General features: G+C 49.3%; 1 protein-coding gene across 8 annotated transcripts in view; it reads left to right on the top strand.

Moving 5' to 3' along the window:
* The window catches only part of ATAD1 (ATPase family AAA domain containing 1), a 50,295-nt gene extending 29,905 nt beyond the window's left edge, over positions 1-20,390 (top strand). For 7 of the 8 annotated variants that reach the window (XM_031956981.1, XM_012551937.3, XM_012551978.3 and 4 more), the window contains 7 exons: positions 3,885-4,005; positions 7,864-8,064; positions 11,737-11,843; positions 14,270-14,359; positions 16,336-16,386; positions 17,026-17,159; positions 18,677-18,824. In XM_031956981.1, coding sequence (XP_031812841.1) covers positions 3,885-4,005; positions 7,864-8,064; positions 11,737-11,843; positions 14,270-14,359; positions 16,336-16,386; positions 17,026-17,159; positions 18,677-18,797 — 825 coding nt within the window. In that variant the 3' untranslated portion in view covers positions 18,798-18,824. Of the gene's footprint in view, positions 1-3,884; positions 4,006-7,863; positions 8,065-11,736; positions 11,844-14,269; positions 14,360-16,335; positions 16,387-17,025; positions 17,160-18,676; positions 18,825-19,213 lie in introns of those variants that run through there. The other variant, XM_031956983.1, reaches the window with a different exon arrangement.
* The last annotated feature ends 205 nt before the right edge of the window (positions 20,391-20,595 follow it).

The following is a 20,595-nucleotide window of genomic DNA, read 5'->3' as shown; positions in this document are numbered from 1 at the left end:
GCAGCAAATGCTTGCCGACTTTTCCAAAAGAAGAAGGCAGCCCCAGGAGACCCTGGGAGACCCTTGGAGAGACCATAAATCTGTCTGTAAAACTCTGGGTGGTGGAGGACAGTGTGCCCCTTAAAGAGCTGAGAAGCCGGGGAGTGACCCGCGGGGGCCTTGGGGGATGAGACAAGGCAGAGACGAGTGAATGAAGAAAATGGGGAAGGATTTCTGTGAGAAGCCCCGTTCCATGTGTGACTGGAGTCGCCACGTTTGGGACCTGGTATTTCCCAGTATGCCTGGGGAATTAGGGTTATGAAGATGAGAAGGGGTGGGCCCGACCCCTATCATAATAGCGGAAAGCCTTTCCACAGGGCTGGAGCTGACACTTCTGCCAGCATTCTGAGAGGGGAGAAAGCCACGCAGATTTGTACCACATGGATCTTAATGACCTCAGAATTTCAAGAAAGTCTAACTGGTGCTCCCCGGGCTCCCCACCCTAAGCTTTGTCACCTTTGCACTGTCTGCCCATGTCAAGGACCTCCTTGAAAGCTTGAGGAAGGGGGACAGATGGGCAGCTATTGGCTCAGTCATGGTGGGGGCACTGAGCCTGACTCCCTGGGGCATGGTTCTGCCTTCAAGCTCCTGTGAATCCGGACCTTGTGGTTGGTCCTTCGTTCTCAGAGGGCCGGGACATCAGGAGGTGGTGCCGGACGTGTGAGTGGATCGGATTGGAGTGAGCGAGGGTGGAACCTTGGAAGGGCCCAAAAGCTGGCCCAGAGAGAGAGGGGCTTCACGAATAAGTCCGGTCACGAATGCACTGAGCTGGGCAGAGTCCTGATGGAAGCACGGCTCCCTTTCAGGGACTCCTGTTTGTGGGTGACGTGTCGGCCCCGGAATAGCCCAAAGTAGATGAGGGGCATGTGGTCCAGTGGAGAGGACTGGGCCGGACGGCGCCAAGTCCCCAGGTTAATCCTGCCTCAGATACTTACTGGTTTCACTTCTCTCACACTAAGTTTACACATCTGTAAAATAGAGAAAAAGAAATCTCTGCCGCCTCTAGGAGAGGGTGATTGGGAGATCCAAATACATTCTGTGTAAAGCACTTTACAGATTTTAGAGTTTATATAGATTAAATTATTTACAAAATGAAATTCATACTCAGAAGAGTTTGGTCTAACTATCCACACAGGGCAGACCAAGTGGATGAAGAACGCCTTTGTCTCACCCCTGCCATGGACCCTTCCTATTGCTGCTCCACTGGTACATCCGTCTTGTACCGGCACTGGATGAAAAATGAGCTGGGCCCAAAACCGAACAAGATCCAACAGGAGGAGGAAAAAGGCTTGACTTCCCTCTAAGAAACTGTCTTTTGCTTTAGTGATCCCAAGCTTCTCCCTAAGACAGAAGGCCATCTTTAAGCACCATGATGCTTCTGGTGTGGATGCTACAAGTCATAGAACATCGCTGTCTGAAGGAGTCAGAGACAGGACTGTACAGGCAGTGGGGGCAGGAGAGGCTTCCGACTGGCAGTGAGGTGGAGGATGAGCAGACCCTGGCCTCCACCTGTTCAGAGACCTCCACCCAGAGGGAGAACCCCGGCCAGACGGGGGGCTGGACAGGGCTGGCCAGGGCTGGCCTGGCCTCTGATTCTGCTGCCTCTGGCAGGCTTCCTAACTTCCCCAGTCCTCAGGCAGCCTCCAGAGCTTGGTGAGGCATTGTGTGGGGGACGGTTACTAGGGCCGACAAGATCACAGACCCAGCCGTGCCCCAAGGTCCGGACTCACAGACCTTGGTTACCCATGGGCATCCATCACTCCTCGGCTGTGAGCTTCCCGGGTTTCTGTTTCCCAGCCAGTGCCTCCCTCCAAGCACAGCCCGCCATCTGGCCTCCACAGCTTGTTCCAGCTGGCTTTGCTGCCAATTAGGAAGAAGGGCTTCCTTGGACCACCTCCCTCGTTCTTCCTTTGGACCCCTTGGTGTCCACTGCCACGTTGTCTCCTGCCCTGGACTCCAGGGCAGTCTATGAGTCGCCTTCCCCTGGATGCTCTCCCATATGTGGCTGTGCCCCAGGTGTGGCAGGGGCTCAGAGGGCGCCAGGGGAGGGCAGAGCTCGGGGGCTCTCGGGGCCACTCCCAGGCCCTCCTCTCCAGGACGGCCCCGGGTTCTGCCACATTTCTGTGCTGGCCCTTGGAGCTCCTGGGCCTCTTGTGTAGACTCCTGCTCTCAGGCACCTTCCCAGACATTTGTTAAGTGCCTGTTGTGTGCCCAGCACTGTGCTCGGTGCTGAGGACCCACAGGAGGGAGGGGACCAATGCTCTGGGCAGAAGAAATACCAATAAGTAGCAGCTGGGAGGCACTGAATTTGAGGGGCTGGGGAAAGTTTCCTGGAGAAGCCAGGAGGTGGGATGGAGGAAGCAGAGCATGCTGGGGTGAGAGGACAGCCAGAGAAGAAGCCTGGAGTGGAAGGGGAATTCTCATGGAGCGGCCTGCAGAGCTGGGAGGAGGGAAGGAGGCCGAGAAGCTTGTGGAGCCGGCCTTCCAGCGAGCACGTGGCATTCATTTGGGGCTCTGGAGGAGATGGAAGTAAGGATGGGGTCAGGGCCGGAGACCTGAGTGTGGCAGTGCCTGGAATCACTGGCATGGGTCGGGGTCCGCTCCTCCAGGGAGCATTGGGGCAGGACGGGGACCTTCCTTGTGGGTCAGGCCTGCAGCAGGAAGTGGAAGGAGAGGCCATGGGACCCAGTGAAGGACCAGGGTCCAAACCTCGCCACAGATACCTAGAACCTTCATGACTGGAAAAATCAGCTCACCTCCGGGTTCCTCAGGTGAGAGGGTCCTGTCCTGCTTTAGCTTATCGATCTTGGGCTCTCACAAGTAGATTTTTCCCTATTAATTGCACTTTATTCCTTTGACCTAATGCTCCTTTCTGTTGAGAGAGAGCTTTGAGCCCTGCCCGTCTCCGGGCATCGCCCACAACTTTGGGTCATGTTTGGCTCTGACCGGGCGGCCCTTAACACGCTCAGCAGCTTGGGTCCAAGTACTGTAGAGACCTCCTCCTTCCCCCACCATGAGCTGAGGTCAAATCCGGCCAGCCTGCCGGTATCTGTCTTCTCCACAAGGTGTGCGGGCTGACTCTAGATCTCCCCTGACTTGCCCATTCAGTCGCCTCATGGGTCAGAGGGCAGGAGCTGCACTGAATCACTGACGGCACCCAGTGTTTTGTCCTGGGCCAGATTCCCCCGTCCAATACCCCACACGCCCTCCTCCTGTGCTCCCAAGTCCATTGGGACTCTCCTTGTCTGGCTGTCGAACAATCCTCTTGGGCCCAAGCAAGACAGAGCGAGACGTCTATTGTAGAAAACAAAACGTTCTTGCCTGTGCACTCGAGGCTCTCACTTCCTGATCCAGACTGTTAGGACTGGAGCTTTGGATGGGCCCGGCTCATGCTCGTGTAGGATTGTGATCCCCCCTTGCTCCACTGCCTTGGTTGGGATCCTTCCCCCCCAGCGCAGGATCTTGTCCCGAGGGGCCCCGCAGCCCGGCTGGTTTGATTGTGGCGCTCATTGCCTCGGTTAATGGCTTCAGTAAGCCACCCTAAGCCCAGACCACATCACATAAGCCCTTGTCAAGTCCTTGAACCCCCAAGGCCTCAGTTTCCCCATCTGTGGCTGGCCTCAGACGCCCCTCCCAGCCCTGAAGTGATGCTCTGGAATCGAAATTCCTTGTGATTGTCTCTTTTTGGCCTAGTTGTGTGTTACCAGATGATGCCAAGAAAAATCCTCCTCAGCCCCCAGACTGGGACCTCACCTTTTATTAGCTGATTCCATCTGTGGCCGTCCCCCGTCCCCCCCCAGCCTTTCCTCTCTCCCCGTCCTAACCTCTGCTGCTTCTCGCCTCAGGTTACTTGGAGTGACATAGCGGGTCTGGATGACGTCATCACTGACCTCAAAGACACCGTCATCCTGCCTATCAAGAAGAAGCATTTGTTTGAAAATTCCAGACTTCTCCAACCTCCAAAAGGTAAGGGGGTGGGGAGAGGGCCACGCCAACTTGACTTTGCCACAGAGACATTCGATGGCAGTGGAAGGTCACGACATTATTCTCTGTGGCTGCTGTGGGTTATTTTTTAAATGAATGTTATGAATAAATGAATATTATATTTTAAATAAGTACTATTTTATTATTGTTTCCTTACCCAGGTATTTAAAGAAATACTTCCCCCCCTCCCCCAGGTAGCTAATTGGGCAAATCATAAGTCCATTTTGTGTATTTCAGATAAAATTTGAAAGCCAGTGGTGGTAGAAATTGCAGAGCTTTAAACCAGATTGTTTCAGAGTTTGTATTTGGGATAGGCAATGGCAGGCAGGATTTTTTCTCACTCTAGATTTGAAATTGTAGAATTTTGACCTACTTTTTAGATTGTAACAAGTCTTTATAAAGACAATGGCAAATTGCAAGTGACTTAAGAACCTACGGGGAAGATAAGCTAATTTTGAGACTAAGGAATAGGGAAAGAACATCCTTCTGATCTGAAACCAAGTTCTTAACGTGCCCATCGGCAGTAAGTTACTTGACCCACAATCTTGTCTCTCTTAATCTCATAACTCAGGAGTTGAGAGGGTTTGTTGATCTGTTTTCAAGGTGGACAGTGCATTTTTAACTTACAGTTTTAAAATTTTGTACTTAAAAAAAAAAAAAAGGAACTTTTCCATATATAAAATAGAAAAAAGATGAATGTGCTTGAAACTAGCCATCTGTGTGCTTATTTTTAAAAGTACATAGAATGCACTGGTTGTCCTGCTCGGTTCGCTCTCCCACGTGGCGGGGGCAGCACTGATGCACCAATGGCTCCATCTTTGAAACGCACCGTTGGCCCTCTTTCTGTGACCCTGGATGACTGTTTTCTGACTCATGCTTATGGGTTTAGTTGTTTTTGAGTTTGCCAGAGTTCTCGCAAAGAGCAGAAAATGAAAAGTGACCCAGAGGAGCCGTCCTTAGTCAGGAGCGGGCAGTCTGACCTTAGATTGTAGACCCGACCTCAGAGGCCCCATTGGCACTGTGGGCACAGAAATGGTGGGTTTGGTTCCCCTTGCTTGCCAGGGAGACTCAGTCTGGAAAACAGACTTTCTTCAGTCTTGTCCCTTGGGGCACTCAGTTGTTATGTCTTGTGCTCCACTCTCCCTTGGGCTAGGTCATGAGAAGTGACCACTCCCCAGGAAAACTCTATCAACAGATGTGCTAAACCATGTTGAGGGTCACCTGAGGGGAGGTAGGGAGATGGTTGTCCCTGAGTATCTGAAGACCTCCCCAGCAGAGAGGGCAGATGGAGCAGTGTATCCCAGCAGAAGGCAGCTGGAGCGAGCCCCATCAAGGATAGCTGGATCACGTGCGGCCTCCTGGGCCGTCGCCGGCCGTCCTGACTGCTGTCCTGCCTTCGGACTTTGACGGCGAGAAGAGAGCTCTGGGCAGCTCTTGCCTCCCATCCCAGTCCACACGAGACACCATGATGATATTGGTCCTTTTCAAAAACAAATACGAAGGGCAAAAAATGGCTCCCACTTTCTGGAAAGGGGCCCTTGCTGCCTTATGAGTGAGTAATCTCACTACTTCAGAAACCGCATTCAGATACTTATTCAACCATTAGTTGAGCAAAGCAATCAAGTACAATTATACAGGGTTAATTTGTCAGTGATGAAATTGGCAGCAGTACTTGAACAGTGTTTGGATCATGCTTGAAGGTGTTAGCGCCCCTCTGGCAGGACGGGGGATCTACCTCTCAGTCTTGGGGCTCCCAGTCCAGCATGTTGCCTCATTCACCATTCACTGTGTAGCCAGATTGGGTCTTACGTGAGTCTGAACAAAGACTGTCCAGAGCAGTACTCAGCTGGAGGGCTTGAAGGACCAACTCCCAAAGTGCCTAGGGGAGGGTCCTGGGGCTGCAAAGTGGCTGCCTTCCATTACAAATGAGAAATGGTGTCCAGGACCAATGGAAGGAGGTCCTCATCTGTATCGAGTAACGAGCACCTGAATTGCCAGGACCCTTGGGCAGGGCACTGGGAGAAAGCCACCAGTCTTTCCGGCCTATGTCCCAGAGCACGTCCCATCTTTACCCCCCGAGGGATGAATGACTGAGGAAATGAAATCCTGGGAAGCGCTTCACTGATGGACTTCATAAAGGCTTTTGGTTTGTTAGAAGGAAATTCCACGTTGAAGGTCCTGCTTGATCACCCAAGTGTGTCTGATGCCATGGGAGCAGCCGACAATATTCCCTGAACATTGTTACCAAGCTAGGGATGGAAGGCAGGAAGCCTGGTGCTAGAGAAGGCCTACCTCAAGAAATCTCTGTTACTGAGTTCTGAGAAAGGGAGGGCCTTTGACACACCTTCCAGTCTGTAACTGAAGAGATGTGTTCCCATAAAGGTTCCTGACTGCCCAGGAAACCATTCTGTTCAGAGGCAAGAGGGAGTTTCTTTCCAAGGCAAAGTCTTCTAAATGCTTCTTGGGATGAAAGGATGCTGATTTCGGTCAGCCTTGTTACTTAGGGAGCAAAGTCTCCCCACTCAGAATAATTTTGTCTTTCCACACAGCAGTAACAAATGGATAGAGTGCCTATTTATAGACAGAGCATTGAACGAATGACCTGGGCTGCTCATACATCAGTGTATGTATCTTGGACCTTCACTGTAAGTGGACAGTGAGCTTCACCCATAGTAGACCCAGGGAGAGAGAACTGCTCTTTTATTGAGCTCAAGCTTTTTCCCTGAGAAAGGGGACCGTCTTTTAAACAGCCATATTCTTCTAGTGATGCTGTGAGCCCAAAAATCGGCAGAGAATGCATGGTAGGCACAAATCAACCATAACACGCTGTAGATTCCCTCTTACATAAGAAAATGTCTACGAAGGATGTTATCAGAAATGTAGGAGCAAAAACACAGACTGGGCAACCATATTATATAGCCCTTGTGTTCTCTTGTTCTTAGGAGATCTTGAGAAATTGGGAAAGGTCCTAATTTGTTGGCATTTTAATGAGCCCACGGGATGACGTGGAGAAGGGTTCACAGGATTGATTGAAGTCCGCATTATCGGTTCATGGATTCGTCCCACGGAAGGAAGTCGCAGCTCCTTTGGCACATATTTCATGCTACTTGGAATCAGCAAGTCCACAGAGGAACTCAAGACCAAAACTCTAGGGCTTTGTGTACAAAAGTAACTCAGGTTGTATTCAGAAGTCAGTCTTGCCCTATGCCCTGATGGGATAGGATAGGGTGGGCCCTTGGAAGTTCCATGCAAGGCTTGTTCTTGTGGAGAAGTCCTCACCTCTTTGGAGAGACTCTGGGAGCAGGGAGAGAGAGTGCTCCTGGTCACCATCCTGGTGGCCTCTGGAGGCTTTATCTGTTCTGGGTCATCCGACTATCTTGGTGACCTGTGAGAGTGGGGTTGATTTCAGTGTATCAATAGAAAGGACTGAGAGGTCACTAGGCCTTGACATGAGATAATAGTCATTGTCACCACCCACAGATCAGGTGTCCGTGTCAGCTGTGCAGAATAACCCATTTAAATCAAATTATTGCGTCTCCTAGGATAAAAGTTTCATGAATGGGCCCATAAAGAGAGAGTCTGTGTGTCTGCTTAACAATAGACAAACACTCCCTTTAAATCCACTTGAAAACTTTAAATTGGATATTCTGTGTTAATGTCTGGCAGTGGAACTCGACAGTCACATGTCACGTGCGAGTGAGACAAAGCGGGATCGGAGTGTTGTTCGTCACTGAGGTCTTGGGTGACGGGCAGTCGCCGCCGGCCGCCACGTAGGAGGGAGCCCGGGGTTAGAGCCTTCTAAGGCCAAACTGACCTTCATTCTCTGTGTGTTCCTTTCAGGAGTTCTTCTCTATGGGCCTCCAGGCTGTGGTAAGACATTGATCGCCAAGGCTACTGCCAAGGAGGCAGGGTGCCGATTTATTAACCTTCAGCCTTCCACCCTGACGGATAAGTGGTACGGAGAGTCCCAGAAGCTGGCTGCGGCCGTGTTTTCCCTTGCTATCAAGCTCCAGCCTTCGATCATCTTTATCGATGAAATAGGTACAAGTGCCTTCTCTGTGTTACCAGAAAAGCAGCCTTAACAGATTGCACATTTGTATTTGCCGACGAATGATGCAGGGTGATTCTGGAATAAAATAGGTGTTATACTGAAATGTCTGCCTACTTTCAAGTTCAATAGGATTTTAAAATGTTATGGTCTCTCTCTTATGTTGTTAATGTTTTTAGCATGGAAAAAATTTTAGGTATAATTTAGGAGAAAAAACTTAAATCTATGTTAGCATGAAAACAGAGGTTTTTAAAAGTATGATTTCCTTACCTCTTCTTTCCATGCTTAAAAAGCAAGCTGCAACATCTCATCAGGGAGTTGTTCTGGGTCAGTGAATTTACCACGTAACTGAAGCTGCTGCTTTAAACCTGTAACAATGATTATTGTGAAAATGGCCCTTTTTTTTTTAACCTTTTTAAAAAATTATTGCATTTCCTACCTTGACCAGAGTGGATGGATGGAATCTTAACTTTCTCTGGACTCAGGGTTGTGGCTCCGCAGGGCAGTTGGCACACAGGGCTCAAAGCAAGCTGAGGCCCCAAGCAGCAAGGATTGAGGTCTCCAGGGCCTCAGGACCTCTGAGAGGGGCCGCTTCTGCCTTTTCTGGATTCTCCCTTAATTCTTCTGCGGCTGTCATTTGGAGGGAGTTGAGTTTCCTACAAGTCCATAGGCCACTGTCACCTAAGGGGAAGCCAGATCATTGAGTTGATAAAAAATAAATTTCTGATTTAGAAGCCAATCGGTTCAGTACAATCCCTGAAACCTGGAAGGCACCGGCATCCCTACTGATTCTATCACAGAATCCCGAGCCCTGCTGCCCCCTGATTATGTCATCCCTCACAACATTGCACCAAACTCTGTAGCACTTAGCAGGTAGGGTAAAAAGGGACAATCCCTGGTGAGAACGACACAACTTAGAAAAGCAAAACAATTTAGACAAGTGGTCATCATCACTCCCAGATTAGTTAAGGAGCCAATAGAATGGCAGGGCAGGGCAGTAGAAAGCAGGCTGACCTCAAAGACCAGAAGATTCGAGATCAAGTTGCATTTCTGCATTCACTCGACCTGGTGATCCTGGGAGTGAGTGAGTGCCTTCGCCTTTGGGGTCTGGGCAGGTGGAAGCTGGACCAATGGAAGGAGGTCCTCAATGGTGGTCCCTATACCAACGGGAGCACCTTCCCACCGCCCCCTCCACCAGAGCCATGAACATTTCACTCAGGCTAGCATATTTCTACCTTAGAATTTCTTGAAATTACTTTTATGGGAATTCAATTTTTTTTTTTTTTTTTTTTTTTGTTACACTTACAGTTTAATTCCATGTACACTTTAGAAGATCATGTGACAGGGTCTGCTTTTTTTTTTTTTTCTTTTCCCCCACCCCCACAAGGAACTAACTTTTTTGGTAAATGTAATTTTGCTTTCAGAGACACCCATCCACCTTTTCTCCCTCCCATCTTCCCCTGCCCATGAAAAAGCAAGAAAAATGTAAACTCTTGTACAATATAAATATATATAGTCAAGTCAAACAAATTCTGGCATTGTCCCCTTCTACAGTCTGCTTGTCTGGGTATCTGCTTGAACCCATTACCTCTCTATTAGGAGGTGAGTGCGTGTTTCGGCGTCACCCTCTGGAGTCATGTCTGGTCATTGCATTGATCAGAGTTCTTGTGGCTTTCAGAGTTGTGTATGTCTTTACAGTATTATATGATTTGAATTCCTGGTTCTTCTCACTACCGTCAGCATCATTTCATACAAATCTTCTCAGTTTTCTCTAAAATAATCATCTTAATTTAAAAAAAAACTTTTAAAAATTATTATTAATATATTTTTTAAAAATTCTGAGTTCTAAATTTTCTTTCTCTAGCCCCTCCTCCATCCATGGAGAAGGTAGAAACTGATGTCAGTTATACATGTGAAACCATACAAAACATTTAAAATATTAACCATGTCCATCCCGTTTCCCCCACCCTCCACCCAAAAAAATAGTGCTTCCATCTGCACTCAGAGTTGGTTGAATCAGTTGAGTTTCATCGGCTTTCCCATGTCACTCAGTACTTCACTTCTCCCTGGAGGTGGATAGCACTTTGAAATTGTCTTGGATCATTTTACTGTTCGATGACTAAGTCTTTCACGGTTGATCCTCATTACAGTATTATTGTTGTTGGATATGATGATCTGGTTACACTTGCTTCACTTTTGCATCATTTCGTAAAATTCTTCCAAGTTTTTCTGAAGCCATCTTGCTCCGCTTGGAGTGGATCATGTGCTTCTTATAGCACAGTAGCATTTCATTACAACTTGTTCGGCCTTTTCCTACTTGATGAGCATCCCCTCCAATTCCAGTCTTTGCTACTGTGAAAGAGCTGCTCTGAATATTTTTGTGCATGTGGGTCTTTTTCTTTGATTTCCTTGGGATATTAGCATACTAGTGATATTGCTAAATCAAAGGGTTTGCAGAATTTGGAGCCCCCGGTTGTTCTTCAGAATGGTTGGACCAGTTCACAACTCCACCAGTAATGTACCTGTTTTTACCTTCCCCCTGCAGCAGTTGGCATTTTCCTTTTTTGTCAGGTTAGCCAATCTGAGGAGGGGGTGAGGAGGTCCCTCAGAATTGTTCTTAATTTGCATTTCTCTAATTATTAGTGATTTGGGGCATTTTTCATGTGACTATATCTACTTTTCATTAATGAAAATCTTGAGCAGTCATCAAGAGGACTGCGGTGGCAATGGCTCATTCCGTTGCTCACTGTTGAATTATGGACATTTAATTATATCTCCCCTCTTGCCCCCCTTCACCTTCCTAGAGCCTCAGGTTCCGAAGTGAAGCTTGATGCATTATGTTTAAAGGTCTAGGAGTACAACACGAAGCAGATTTCTATTTGTTAGCAAAAATGGGTAGAAGAGGAGAGACAGCAAGACCCTAATCTTAAGGAGAAACAGCAAGGGAAAAGTCCTTGGGAAAATTGGGCCCTGGGTCCGTCCATCTTTCCTGGAGCTTTCCCCTTAGTCCCCCAACCCTTGGGATCTGTTCTACATTCATATTGAGAGGACAGTGAATTTTTAGAAAACATTTTCATGAAATATTTCAGTAGAATTGGTTTACATTGTAATCCTGTTTTGTGTATTTAATAATTTGCTTCCAAATTTAATCCTTTGCATCCAAAAGCTTCACCGGACTGCCACGGAGGTCTGGGGCACATCTGACGCAAAAAACCCTTCATGTAGAGCAGGCTGAGGGGTCTGAGCCTTTGGTGGTGGGTAGGAAGCAGGTGGGAAGGCTGTGGATGGGCTCCCTGGCCATGGGGACAGAACTTTCCCTCGGTTTAACAAATCATTGCAGAATACTAAAGGAATCCGAGAAAGCGTTATGGGGTGACTTTCCCTTTAATTCTCCAAGGGCTTTATTGAATGGTGTTTAAAATGCATTTTTACAGCACTTAAGAGGGCCTCCCTTGCAGTAGCTCCATGGCTTGCATCACACACATGGGCAGAATTGAGGCTCTGGAGGTGGGATTCAGACTGTGGGTGCACGCCTAGTGTCCAGGGCAGCGTGGGGGCACGTGTCTTCTCCCTCACATTAGCTTTCCCATGTCACTCAAGCTTTGACTTAGATTTTACAAGAATGACTTCTGCTTTCTAAGATGAATGTATTCTATTCCTTCTAGACTCTTTCCTCCGAAGCCGTTCTAGTTCGGATCATGAAGCTACCGCCATGATGAAGGCTCAATTCATGAGCCTCTGGGATGGGCTGGACACAGACTACAGCTGTCAGGTGGGTGAGGAGCTGGGGCTCTCAGAGACCAGCGGCCGGCCGGCAGGAAGCCTTTGTAGTCAGTGCTTCTTAGAACACGTTTCTTCAGAGTGACCCTGTTTCACAAAATATGAATGGGTTGCATTTGTTGTAGATTTTTAACAGCAGGTAGAAGTGTCTTCCAGGAATTGACTACCATTTATGAAGGAAGGAAATGACCAGTTGCCCTGGACTTTACAAGGATCCGCTTTCTCATCTGGTCTTTTTTTTTTTTTTTTTTCTTGTTTCAGTACCTTCTGTTGCTTTTAGATTTTTTCACCTTACTAATTTTTATCATTTTCTCTGTTTCCTCCCAGAATTCATCTGTTCTTTTGACTCAGCATCTCCCTTTTCACCTTTCCTCAGTATTTCTTCTTTCCTTCTCCCTCTACAAAAAAGAAAACAAAAGGGAACCTGTTTTTGGTTTACTTTTAGTTTGTTTGTTCCATTTGGGAGTTGGTTTCTTGTGTTCTTCTTTTAGGAAAACAAATCTTCCCCCTGTTCTCTTCTTCTCCCTTACATTCTATAAGTAAGTGTGGATGATGGGTGCAGGGGGAATTAGAATCCCTAAATATAATCCAGTTGTTTTGGTAGGGAATACAACCCAGCCAAGAGATAGTTTTCTTAAAAGTGTCTGAAGTGACCAGTTATTGGTTCTGGATTATTATTATTATTATTATTAGGATCTTCCTAATTGAACCAATTTTTTGCCTTTTTGAAGGGTTTCTAATTTCATTGTGGGCCCATCCACACTTCTTTATTTCCAGTCTTTGCCCTTGACCTATAGCTCTTTTCTAGAGGATCAGCCTGGCCCCTGAAACTGCTTTCTAAGCTTTCTCCCCCTTTGCGGGGCCAATGGAGACCTGGCCTTGAGTATCCGTGGTCCCACACGTGCCTCCTTCCTTTCTATTCATAGCATTTCTTGATGGGGTCTTCAAGCCTATTAGGAGTAAGTCAGTCATCACTGGGAATTGGTTGGTCCTTGATGCCCCCATGTCTTCTGTTTGCTGGGGATTCTTCTGCTTTTGTTTTTCTCCAGAATGTCAGGATTGAGAGGATTCAGGCCTTTCTGCCTAACGCCCATTTGCTGAAATGATCCATTTCCCTCTAACGTATGGGGAGGCTCCATATTGAGATTGCCCGGCCTTAGTGATCAGATTTGTGCCTGCTGGGATTTTTCTGGTCATCTGCTTTCTCAGTGCCCAGCTCTTGTTGGGGGAATAGGAAATTCTTCCCTTGGAGTCTGAATTCTTGAGTTTCTATCTGATGGTTGCAAGGATGTTAATATCATCTCTTCTCTTTTTTTATTTATTGCCAGATAGTCTGGACAGTGATGCTTTGCATTTGTGTTTTAGATCAGGCAACACCAAGCCTACTTCAAAAATACTCCTTTTTTTTTTTTTTAAATTACACTTGATCTTCTTAACTTCTTTGTCCTCCATGTGTATTCTATTTTGTCTCTTTCTGTGAAGCACTCATTTGTAATTTGCCTGGCTTCAAAGGTAAATTTGAAAAATTCCATTTTTAGTGTGTTGACATGGCCCAGCAGTGAATAATGACAATCTCTCTAGTTATTTCCTTTATTTTGGTCAGAATTATTTCTTATTTTCTTGGCACATTAGCTTCCAGCAATTTAATGCATTTTGTTATTTTTAAATGGATTTTATCTTTTTGTCTATTTTTTTGTTTGGTTTTTTTAGTCTTAAAAAAAAAACACTGATGATTTTGGATTATTTTGCTTTCCTGCTAACTTTTATTTCTTGATTCATTTTTTGATTCTTGCAGGTTTTCTAACTAAACTTTGATCTCAGAAAAAGAGATCGTTCTACTCTCTTGTTTCTCTTTTCATCATAACTGACATTAACAGCGTGGGGTCTTGGTAGCAAAGCCTGAACATCTCTGTAAAGGTCTAAAAGCTCAGAAGGATGTCATCAAGGTTCTCATGAAACCTTTGCATCGATCATGAGGCAGTAAATCAGCGATGAGGGGCCTGAAGCAGCAGTCTTAACGAGTCCCGTGTAATTGGTTTATTTCCTTTTAAAATGGAAGCCTGATGCTCTGACCTGACATTAAAAGGAGAGTCTGTTCCAGAGGGACTTTGCTTAAGGCAGATGCCGAGCTCCTCCTTTTTCCCTAGGTGGCAGCCTCGCTCAGCCCTGGGGCGGGAGTGAGCCGGGCACAGGGCGCGGGAGCCCAGGGGCGCAGGGAGGTGCTGGGGGTGGCCCGCGGTCCCAGAGGCCTCACGCTCCCCTTTGTCTTAGCGCTAGGACTAAAATGAGCCTCAGCTCCCGTGGAGACTTGTGTGGGAGGAGGGCTCAGCAGACTCTGGGCCGTTAGCTGCCTCTGTAAGGGACATGTGGGAGAGGGGCCGTGAGTGTGGTTGACTCTCTTCTCCTCATTCTGTTTAGGTCATAGTGATGGGAGCGACCAACCGCCCTCAGGATCTTGACTCGGCTATCATGAGAAGAATGCCTACGAGGTTTCACATCAACCAGCCAGTAAGTTGGCGGCCGTGGCACTGGGGCAGGCGCGCCTTGTTAACCCACCTCTCTGGTCTTGGGGACCCAGGCTCAGCTTTCTCTGCATCTCCTGCCCTTGGGCTCTTCCTGGAGCAGGGACCCAGGAGGAGGAGCCAAGCTCCTCGTCAGCTCCCACTCCGCGGGCGCCACTGCAGAAAGGATGGTTGCCAAACGTTCCTCCGCAGTTTGGCGGCTTTGCCTGAGATGGATGTGGCACGTTCCTCTTTCACGCCGTGGCTGTGGCGAGGCAGCTCCCCGAAGGCCATAAGATGAGCCTCAGGACGTGTTTTGTCCTCCCTCCTGCAGCAGGGGCTGGTCTTCCCCAAAACGAGACGGGGATCTGGTAGGCCACGCTTTGCCAAGGGCCCAGATGGTGACAGCCCCTGCCTCTGAAGCGACCCCGGGGACCCAGAAGGGACCAGGAGAGAGCGAGAGGGCGGCGGCTGACCAGCTGCTGGAACACTCCGTGAGCCATCCTGGCCGAGCTTGCAGGAGGAGGGACCAGAGGGAGCCGAGCTTGCAGGAGGAGGGACCAGAGGGAGCCGAGATTGCAGGAGGAGGGACCAGAGGGAGCCCTAACCTCTGCTAACTCCTGAACGAGTTTCTTCAGGGTGGGGAATGCAGGTGGGAACTTGAGGGCAGCCATTCATTGGAGCCATTTTTAGAGCTCAGGAATTTACTTTGATCTTCCGGCTGCCGGAAGGGCCTGAGCAGTTACTGGTTCTACGCTCCAAGAACGAGACTCGCCCCTCTTGGCCCTGGGTTCCCCAAACACCCCAAGCCAGTGCCGAGCAGGACTTGGAGGGCTCTTGGCAGTGCATGAGGGGTCCCTGCCACGGGCCGGATTTTTCAGACTTTCCTCAAAGACTAAAGTTCAGTAGGTGCCATGGGAGTCTGCTAATGGCTTGTAAATGGCTTCCTCGTGTGTCCATTTCCTAATTAAACAAGATTGGTCAGTGTGTTCGTATTGCCTTCCAGGGCGTAAGAGTGGATGAGTAACTATTGAAAACCTCTCCCTGAGCCAAGTGGGTCTTTTTTTTTTTTTAAACTTAAAACTCAAGTCTGAGTTCTCCGCTGCCTTCCTGAGCAGGCCCCAAATAGCCGGACACCAGGTACTTTTATAACTTTTGAATCCATATTCATTGCAGCTAATTCTGTCCTCAGTGATAATTGGGTAAGAGATACTTAAAAAAAAAATCAGCTCCCTACTCCTGCCAGATCCTTTCCCCTGGCATCAGCAGACAACTTCCTGCTCAGAACCGACATCGTTGAGATACAAACACTGCTTAGGTTTCTGCAGCACGGCCACAGGCTGTGAAGAGAACACTTGGACCAAGACGTGGGGGTCTGGGGAGTTCGGGGCAGGGCATTTTTGCTGTTTTTTAGTGATTTAAGGATTTCTTGGAGAGGTGAGATGACAAAAGCTTCCTTAGTGAAGGCTTTCCTTTCAGGAGTACATGAGCGCTGGCTTCCCTTCCTTTTTTAGAAGGGGGACCCCGCTTTAACATCACGGCTGTCATTGTGCTGTCAGGAACTCCCATGTGGAAGAGTGGCCGACCAAAAACCGTCTTCAATAAGCACTTGGAACTCCAAAGTCCTGCCAGCCCCGGGCACAGGGCGATTAAAGAGAAAGGGCGAAGTGCCCAAGGGGCCGCCTCAAAGGCGCCTGATCCTGGGGCTCCCTTCGAGGCCTTGCCCGGGCTGGAAGGACTTGGGAGTTGGGACGTTGCCAGAGCCTTTAGCCGGTGCTGGGTTTTAGCCCATGGGATGCTTTACCAGAGTTGCTGGGGCACTAAAACAGACTTGAATGTATCTCCCTACTGGGACGCACCTTGTCACGGAGTTGACGGCGGCGTCCACGTGGCAGGAAACTGGGAGGAAAGAAAAGAGTGTTAGAATGGCTCGCTGAGGCTTTCTAAAACATGGCGGCTGAATTATCTCATTTCTGTTACCAGGCTTTAAAACAGAGAGAGGCCATCCTGAAGCTGATTCTCAAGAATGAAAATGTAAGTAAAGAATTATTCCCTTTTTTTAACCATGTTTGTGGAGATCAAAAGCTTTGGTGGCAGTTTTCTCGAAAGTGTTTGCTTGGGGGCTCTAGGTGCAAATGCTAACCTTGTTTCTCTAAAGGAGCTGGTCTCGGTGCTGGGCGATTGCCCCCCAAAATCTAAGCTCCACTCACCTTTATTTTGAACCCCACAAGGTTCTCAGAAGCTTTGAGAGGCCTGGGAATGGCCTAAAAGAAAGGAATTGAGGCATTTGTTCTTGGCTCACGGCTTTGAGTCAGAAAGAATCGGTGGGATCTGGGGGGGCCGCACCGGGCAGGGAGCTCAAGTCCGATTGATGGGCTCAACCCTGCTCCCAGCCGGTCCTCTTCCTCCCCAGCAATGGAAGGGGTTTGGCGGCACTGAGAGTTATTTCTTTTTTTTTTCTTTTTCATCTTTTATTTTACTAAAGCTTTTTATTTACAAAACATGCACGGATCATTTTTCAACATAGACCCTTGTAGAACCTTGTGTTCCAAATTTTCCCCCTTCCTCCCCTCCCTTCTCTTAGATGGTAAGTAATCCAATATATGTCAAACATGTGCGACTTTCTATCCATATTTCCACAAATTTCCTTCCTGGACCTTGCCCCCGCTTTAGGTGGACAGGCACGTGGACCTCCTAGAAGTCGCCAAAGAAACCGATGGATTCTCAGGAAGTGATTTGAAAGAAATGTGTCGGGATGCTGCCCTCCTCTGTGTCCGGGAGTATGTGAATTCCGCTTCAGATGAATGGTAAGTGTTTGTGGGCATCTCGGCCCTCGAGGCCAGGGAGCTGCTGCTCACCCACAACACCCAAGGGGCCTTTCCTGTTGAGCAAAAGACCCAAAGCAAGAGCAGGTCCTTTCTCTGGGGTATCGCCCATTCCTCCCTCTGGGGGGTCACATTGATGCTTCTGCCACCCTGGTGCCCATGGTCTCGTTTCCCTGGGCAAGAGAGGGAGTGGCTCTGGATGGAACCTTGGGTACCGGCAGTCAGGGAGTCAGAGGCCCAAGGACTGAGCTTCAGACCCTGAGGGTAGATGGCGAGCCAACCACAGCCAGGAGAGGAATCCGCCGGACCTTCAGGGCCTGGAATCCCGGGCCGGGTCTTCTGTCTGGTGGCCAGAGGGCTGACCAGCACGGATTCTCTGAGCCCTGGGAAGCCTGAGGCTGAGGTCACTACTTAGCGGCCCCCTTGTGGGGTTTTAAAAGGGGAAGCAGGAGGAGGAAACTTCCGACCTTCCTCTCACTGCAGATTCTGTTATGGTGGGTTTTTAACAAAATGATCGGGGACTGTTTGAATAGCAGAGGTGGTCAGAGCTGGCAGCCCCAGCAGCAGCCATTGGGCTGGCCCCAGGAGGGCTTCTCCATCTTCCCCCCATGGAGGGCGGGGTCTACTGAGGGTCTGAAAGGGTTCACTGCCATGGGGACCCTGATTTGTTGTAGTGGCGGACTCGGCGTAACTGTGAACTTGGAAAACTGCTTTGTGCAGAGTTGGGGGAGCAACCAGTGCGCTGCAGGGGGCCCCCAAGCTTGGTCCTGCTGAGCTGCCAGGCTGCTCTGCTGGGGGAGGGCTGGCCCCAGGGGACCAGCAGTGGCCCAGGCCCAGGGGGAGCAGCTGGCCCACGGGCAAGTCCTTCCAGGGAGGACTGCCCACTCACTGTGGGCCCCCCGGAAGTCAGTCTGTGACTCGGGGCGTCTGACCCAATTAGCTGACGGTGTGCGGTCGCTCCCCTTCAGTTTCGTGCTCTCCTGAGCCAGGATTGTTCCCCAAGCTGCCCAGTGTCCCCCCAGTAGTTTCTCACGCCAGCCTGGGCCCGACTGCCCACGCGTGGGGGCAGCAGCGCCACCTAGTGCTTGCTGGGTTAAGCAGGCGACTGTCCGAGCGGCTGCATCCTGCGCAGCTGCAGCGAGGACATCCCGGGGAGCTCAGTCCTGTACAAGGTCGCACTTTTCTCCATACTAAATCACGAGCGAGAGAAAAGGCGTCACTGTGATGGCTCTAGGGGGGTCCCTGGTTAAACCACAGGAGGAAGCGGGTGAGGAAACCCACCCCCCGAGCGCCAGGCTCTTCAGGCAGGTCTCCAGGGGAGCACAAACCACAGTGATGCCTTGTGGGGGAATCTTATTCCCGGCCGGACCTTGGGCTGGGGAGGACTTGTCTCCTGGAGTGAAATGGGCGCTGTCGGGGTCTCCCCGAGCCCCCACGTGGGAGAGTCCTTGGGGCCCCCGGTCACAGCCTGAACCTTTCGGGCTTTGTTTGGTTTCTAGCCATGATGAAGATGAAATTCGGCCAGTGCAACAGCAGGACCTGCAGCGGGCGATCGAGAAGATGAAGAAATCAAAGGACGCCGCTTTTCAGAATGTTTTAACCCACGTTTGTTTAGATTAAGAGTAAAGGTCATTTGTTTGTATGGTTCCCTCGTGTCCTCTTGTCCCAGAGTGAAGGGAAGAGGGGGGCGGGAGTGATCGATGACGGGCCTGTGCCATCGGGCTGACTGGACTGAGCGGTCGTGTGAGCGATGGGGCCTCTGCCCGGGATCGTGGGGGGCTGGGGGGCTCGGCTCTGCCAGGGGCGGCCTCTCGGGTCACTGGGAGGAAGAGGAAGAGGAGGAGCTTGTGCCTGTATATAAGTGTGAGTGTGTTTGTGTGAGAGGAGTAGTGTCGTCTGTATGTGTGTGAGTGTGTATATGTGGTGTGTGAGAGTGTGTGTGAGTGAGCGTGTGCACGTGCGGTCGGTCGCACATTTGATATTGACTTTCTTTTGAAGAGATTTGAACACAGAACTTTTTTTTTTTTTTAATCCAGCCACTGAATCAAAGGGCATCAAACTCTGTGGGGAAGTTCGGTTCCGAGTCCTGTCTCCAGGGCCGCCCCATCCATTGTTTTCCGGCTGAGTTTCTCCCTGGTTTTAGCCCTTGTGGGTTGAGCGCGGTGGTCGGCGGCTGGGTGAGAATTCGGCGTATTTACGACCCTCGTAGCCGGATGTGACCCGGACGCGCTGTGAGGCTGACCAGTTGTAACCGAGCGCTCTGGGATGGCAGAGGGAACCGACTGTCGCGCAAATGCAACCTCCCGGGCCTCGGGCCGGGCGCTGGGACTAGGGCTGCCGCACTTTCCCCATGGGCTTCTTTGGGATCTGCCGTGCCATTTAATCCAAGTTCCCAGTTAACGTGGGACTCATTGTTTCATTCAATAACAGCAGACATTTTTCTGTGGCAAAATGGAGTTTTTATCAATGGTTTCAATTTCTATTTTATTTGATTACGGGCAAATACAATTTACTGAACAGATTTTAAGTGGGTCTACGTAAATCAAAAATAGACACATATGTAAAGCTACAGGATGTTAAATATTGTGCAGAAAGATTTCCTTTTGTAACTCTTTTTTTAATTTTCTTAGATCCTTGTTATAAATTGTGCACTTAGGCAAGTGTGGATACACTGATGAAGAGTTCCAAATATCTGCTTTGAGCCTAAGTGGATTCTTTGTACGGCAAATTCTCTGCATCCATAATTCCAATGCACCCAGTTTGGGTTTGGGGCTGGTTTTTTAAGCTTCATTCCAGCAGCAGCAATTACTGCAATCATTAGACCATCGGTTATGGCACCGCCCATAACTGAAGCGCCTTCCAAACGTCCAACAAACGCTGTCCCGTTTTCCGCCAATTCCATGCTCCCCCTCCGCGGGCTGCGGGGTCTTTTCTGTTAACTGGAATATTTGTCTAATTAGAATACCTCATGCTGGCTAAGAGAATTTACCGTGGGTCACTTAGGTTCCCAAGGGTCAGGTTTGTGTGGAGAAAATGATGGAGAACAAAGCCATTTGTAAAGAGTTACTCACAACTACGTGGTGGATAATCCATCATGTGACACAAGACACCAAAAATAAGGAGTTTCATCTCAGTTGATGAGCACTGTGCTACACTTTTCTTTTGTAATGTGTAATAAAGGGGTCCTTGGTCATTGAGACTTTCTCCACCCGCTGCGTGGTCTCCTGCATCACTTCTTCCAAAGCTGCCCATGCTGCTCTTGCGGAGCCGGGGGGAGGGGGGTTGCCTGGAGGGTACAGCCTGGGAGCCGCCTTTGGAAGGATCTGAATGGGCCACTTGGGGATAAATCAAAGGGACTGGGAGCAAAGAGGCTTCTGGGGGCTTCTGGACTGCTGCATGGGTGGTCAGGGCTCTGGGC

The sequence above is a fragment of the Sarcophilus harrisii genome, chromosome 2 (genome assembly GCF_902635505.1).
Source record: "Sarcophilus harrisii chromosome 2, mSarHar1.11, whole genome shotgun sequence".
Classification (NCBI taxonomy): Eukaryota; Metazoa; Chordata; class Mammalia; order Dasyuromorphia; family Dasyuridae; genus Sarcophilus; species Sarcophilus harrisii.
The sequence above is the reverse complement of the archived record's forward strand: the minus strand, read 5'-3'. Positions and strand labels throughout refer to the sequence as shown.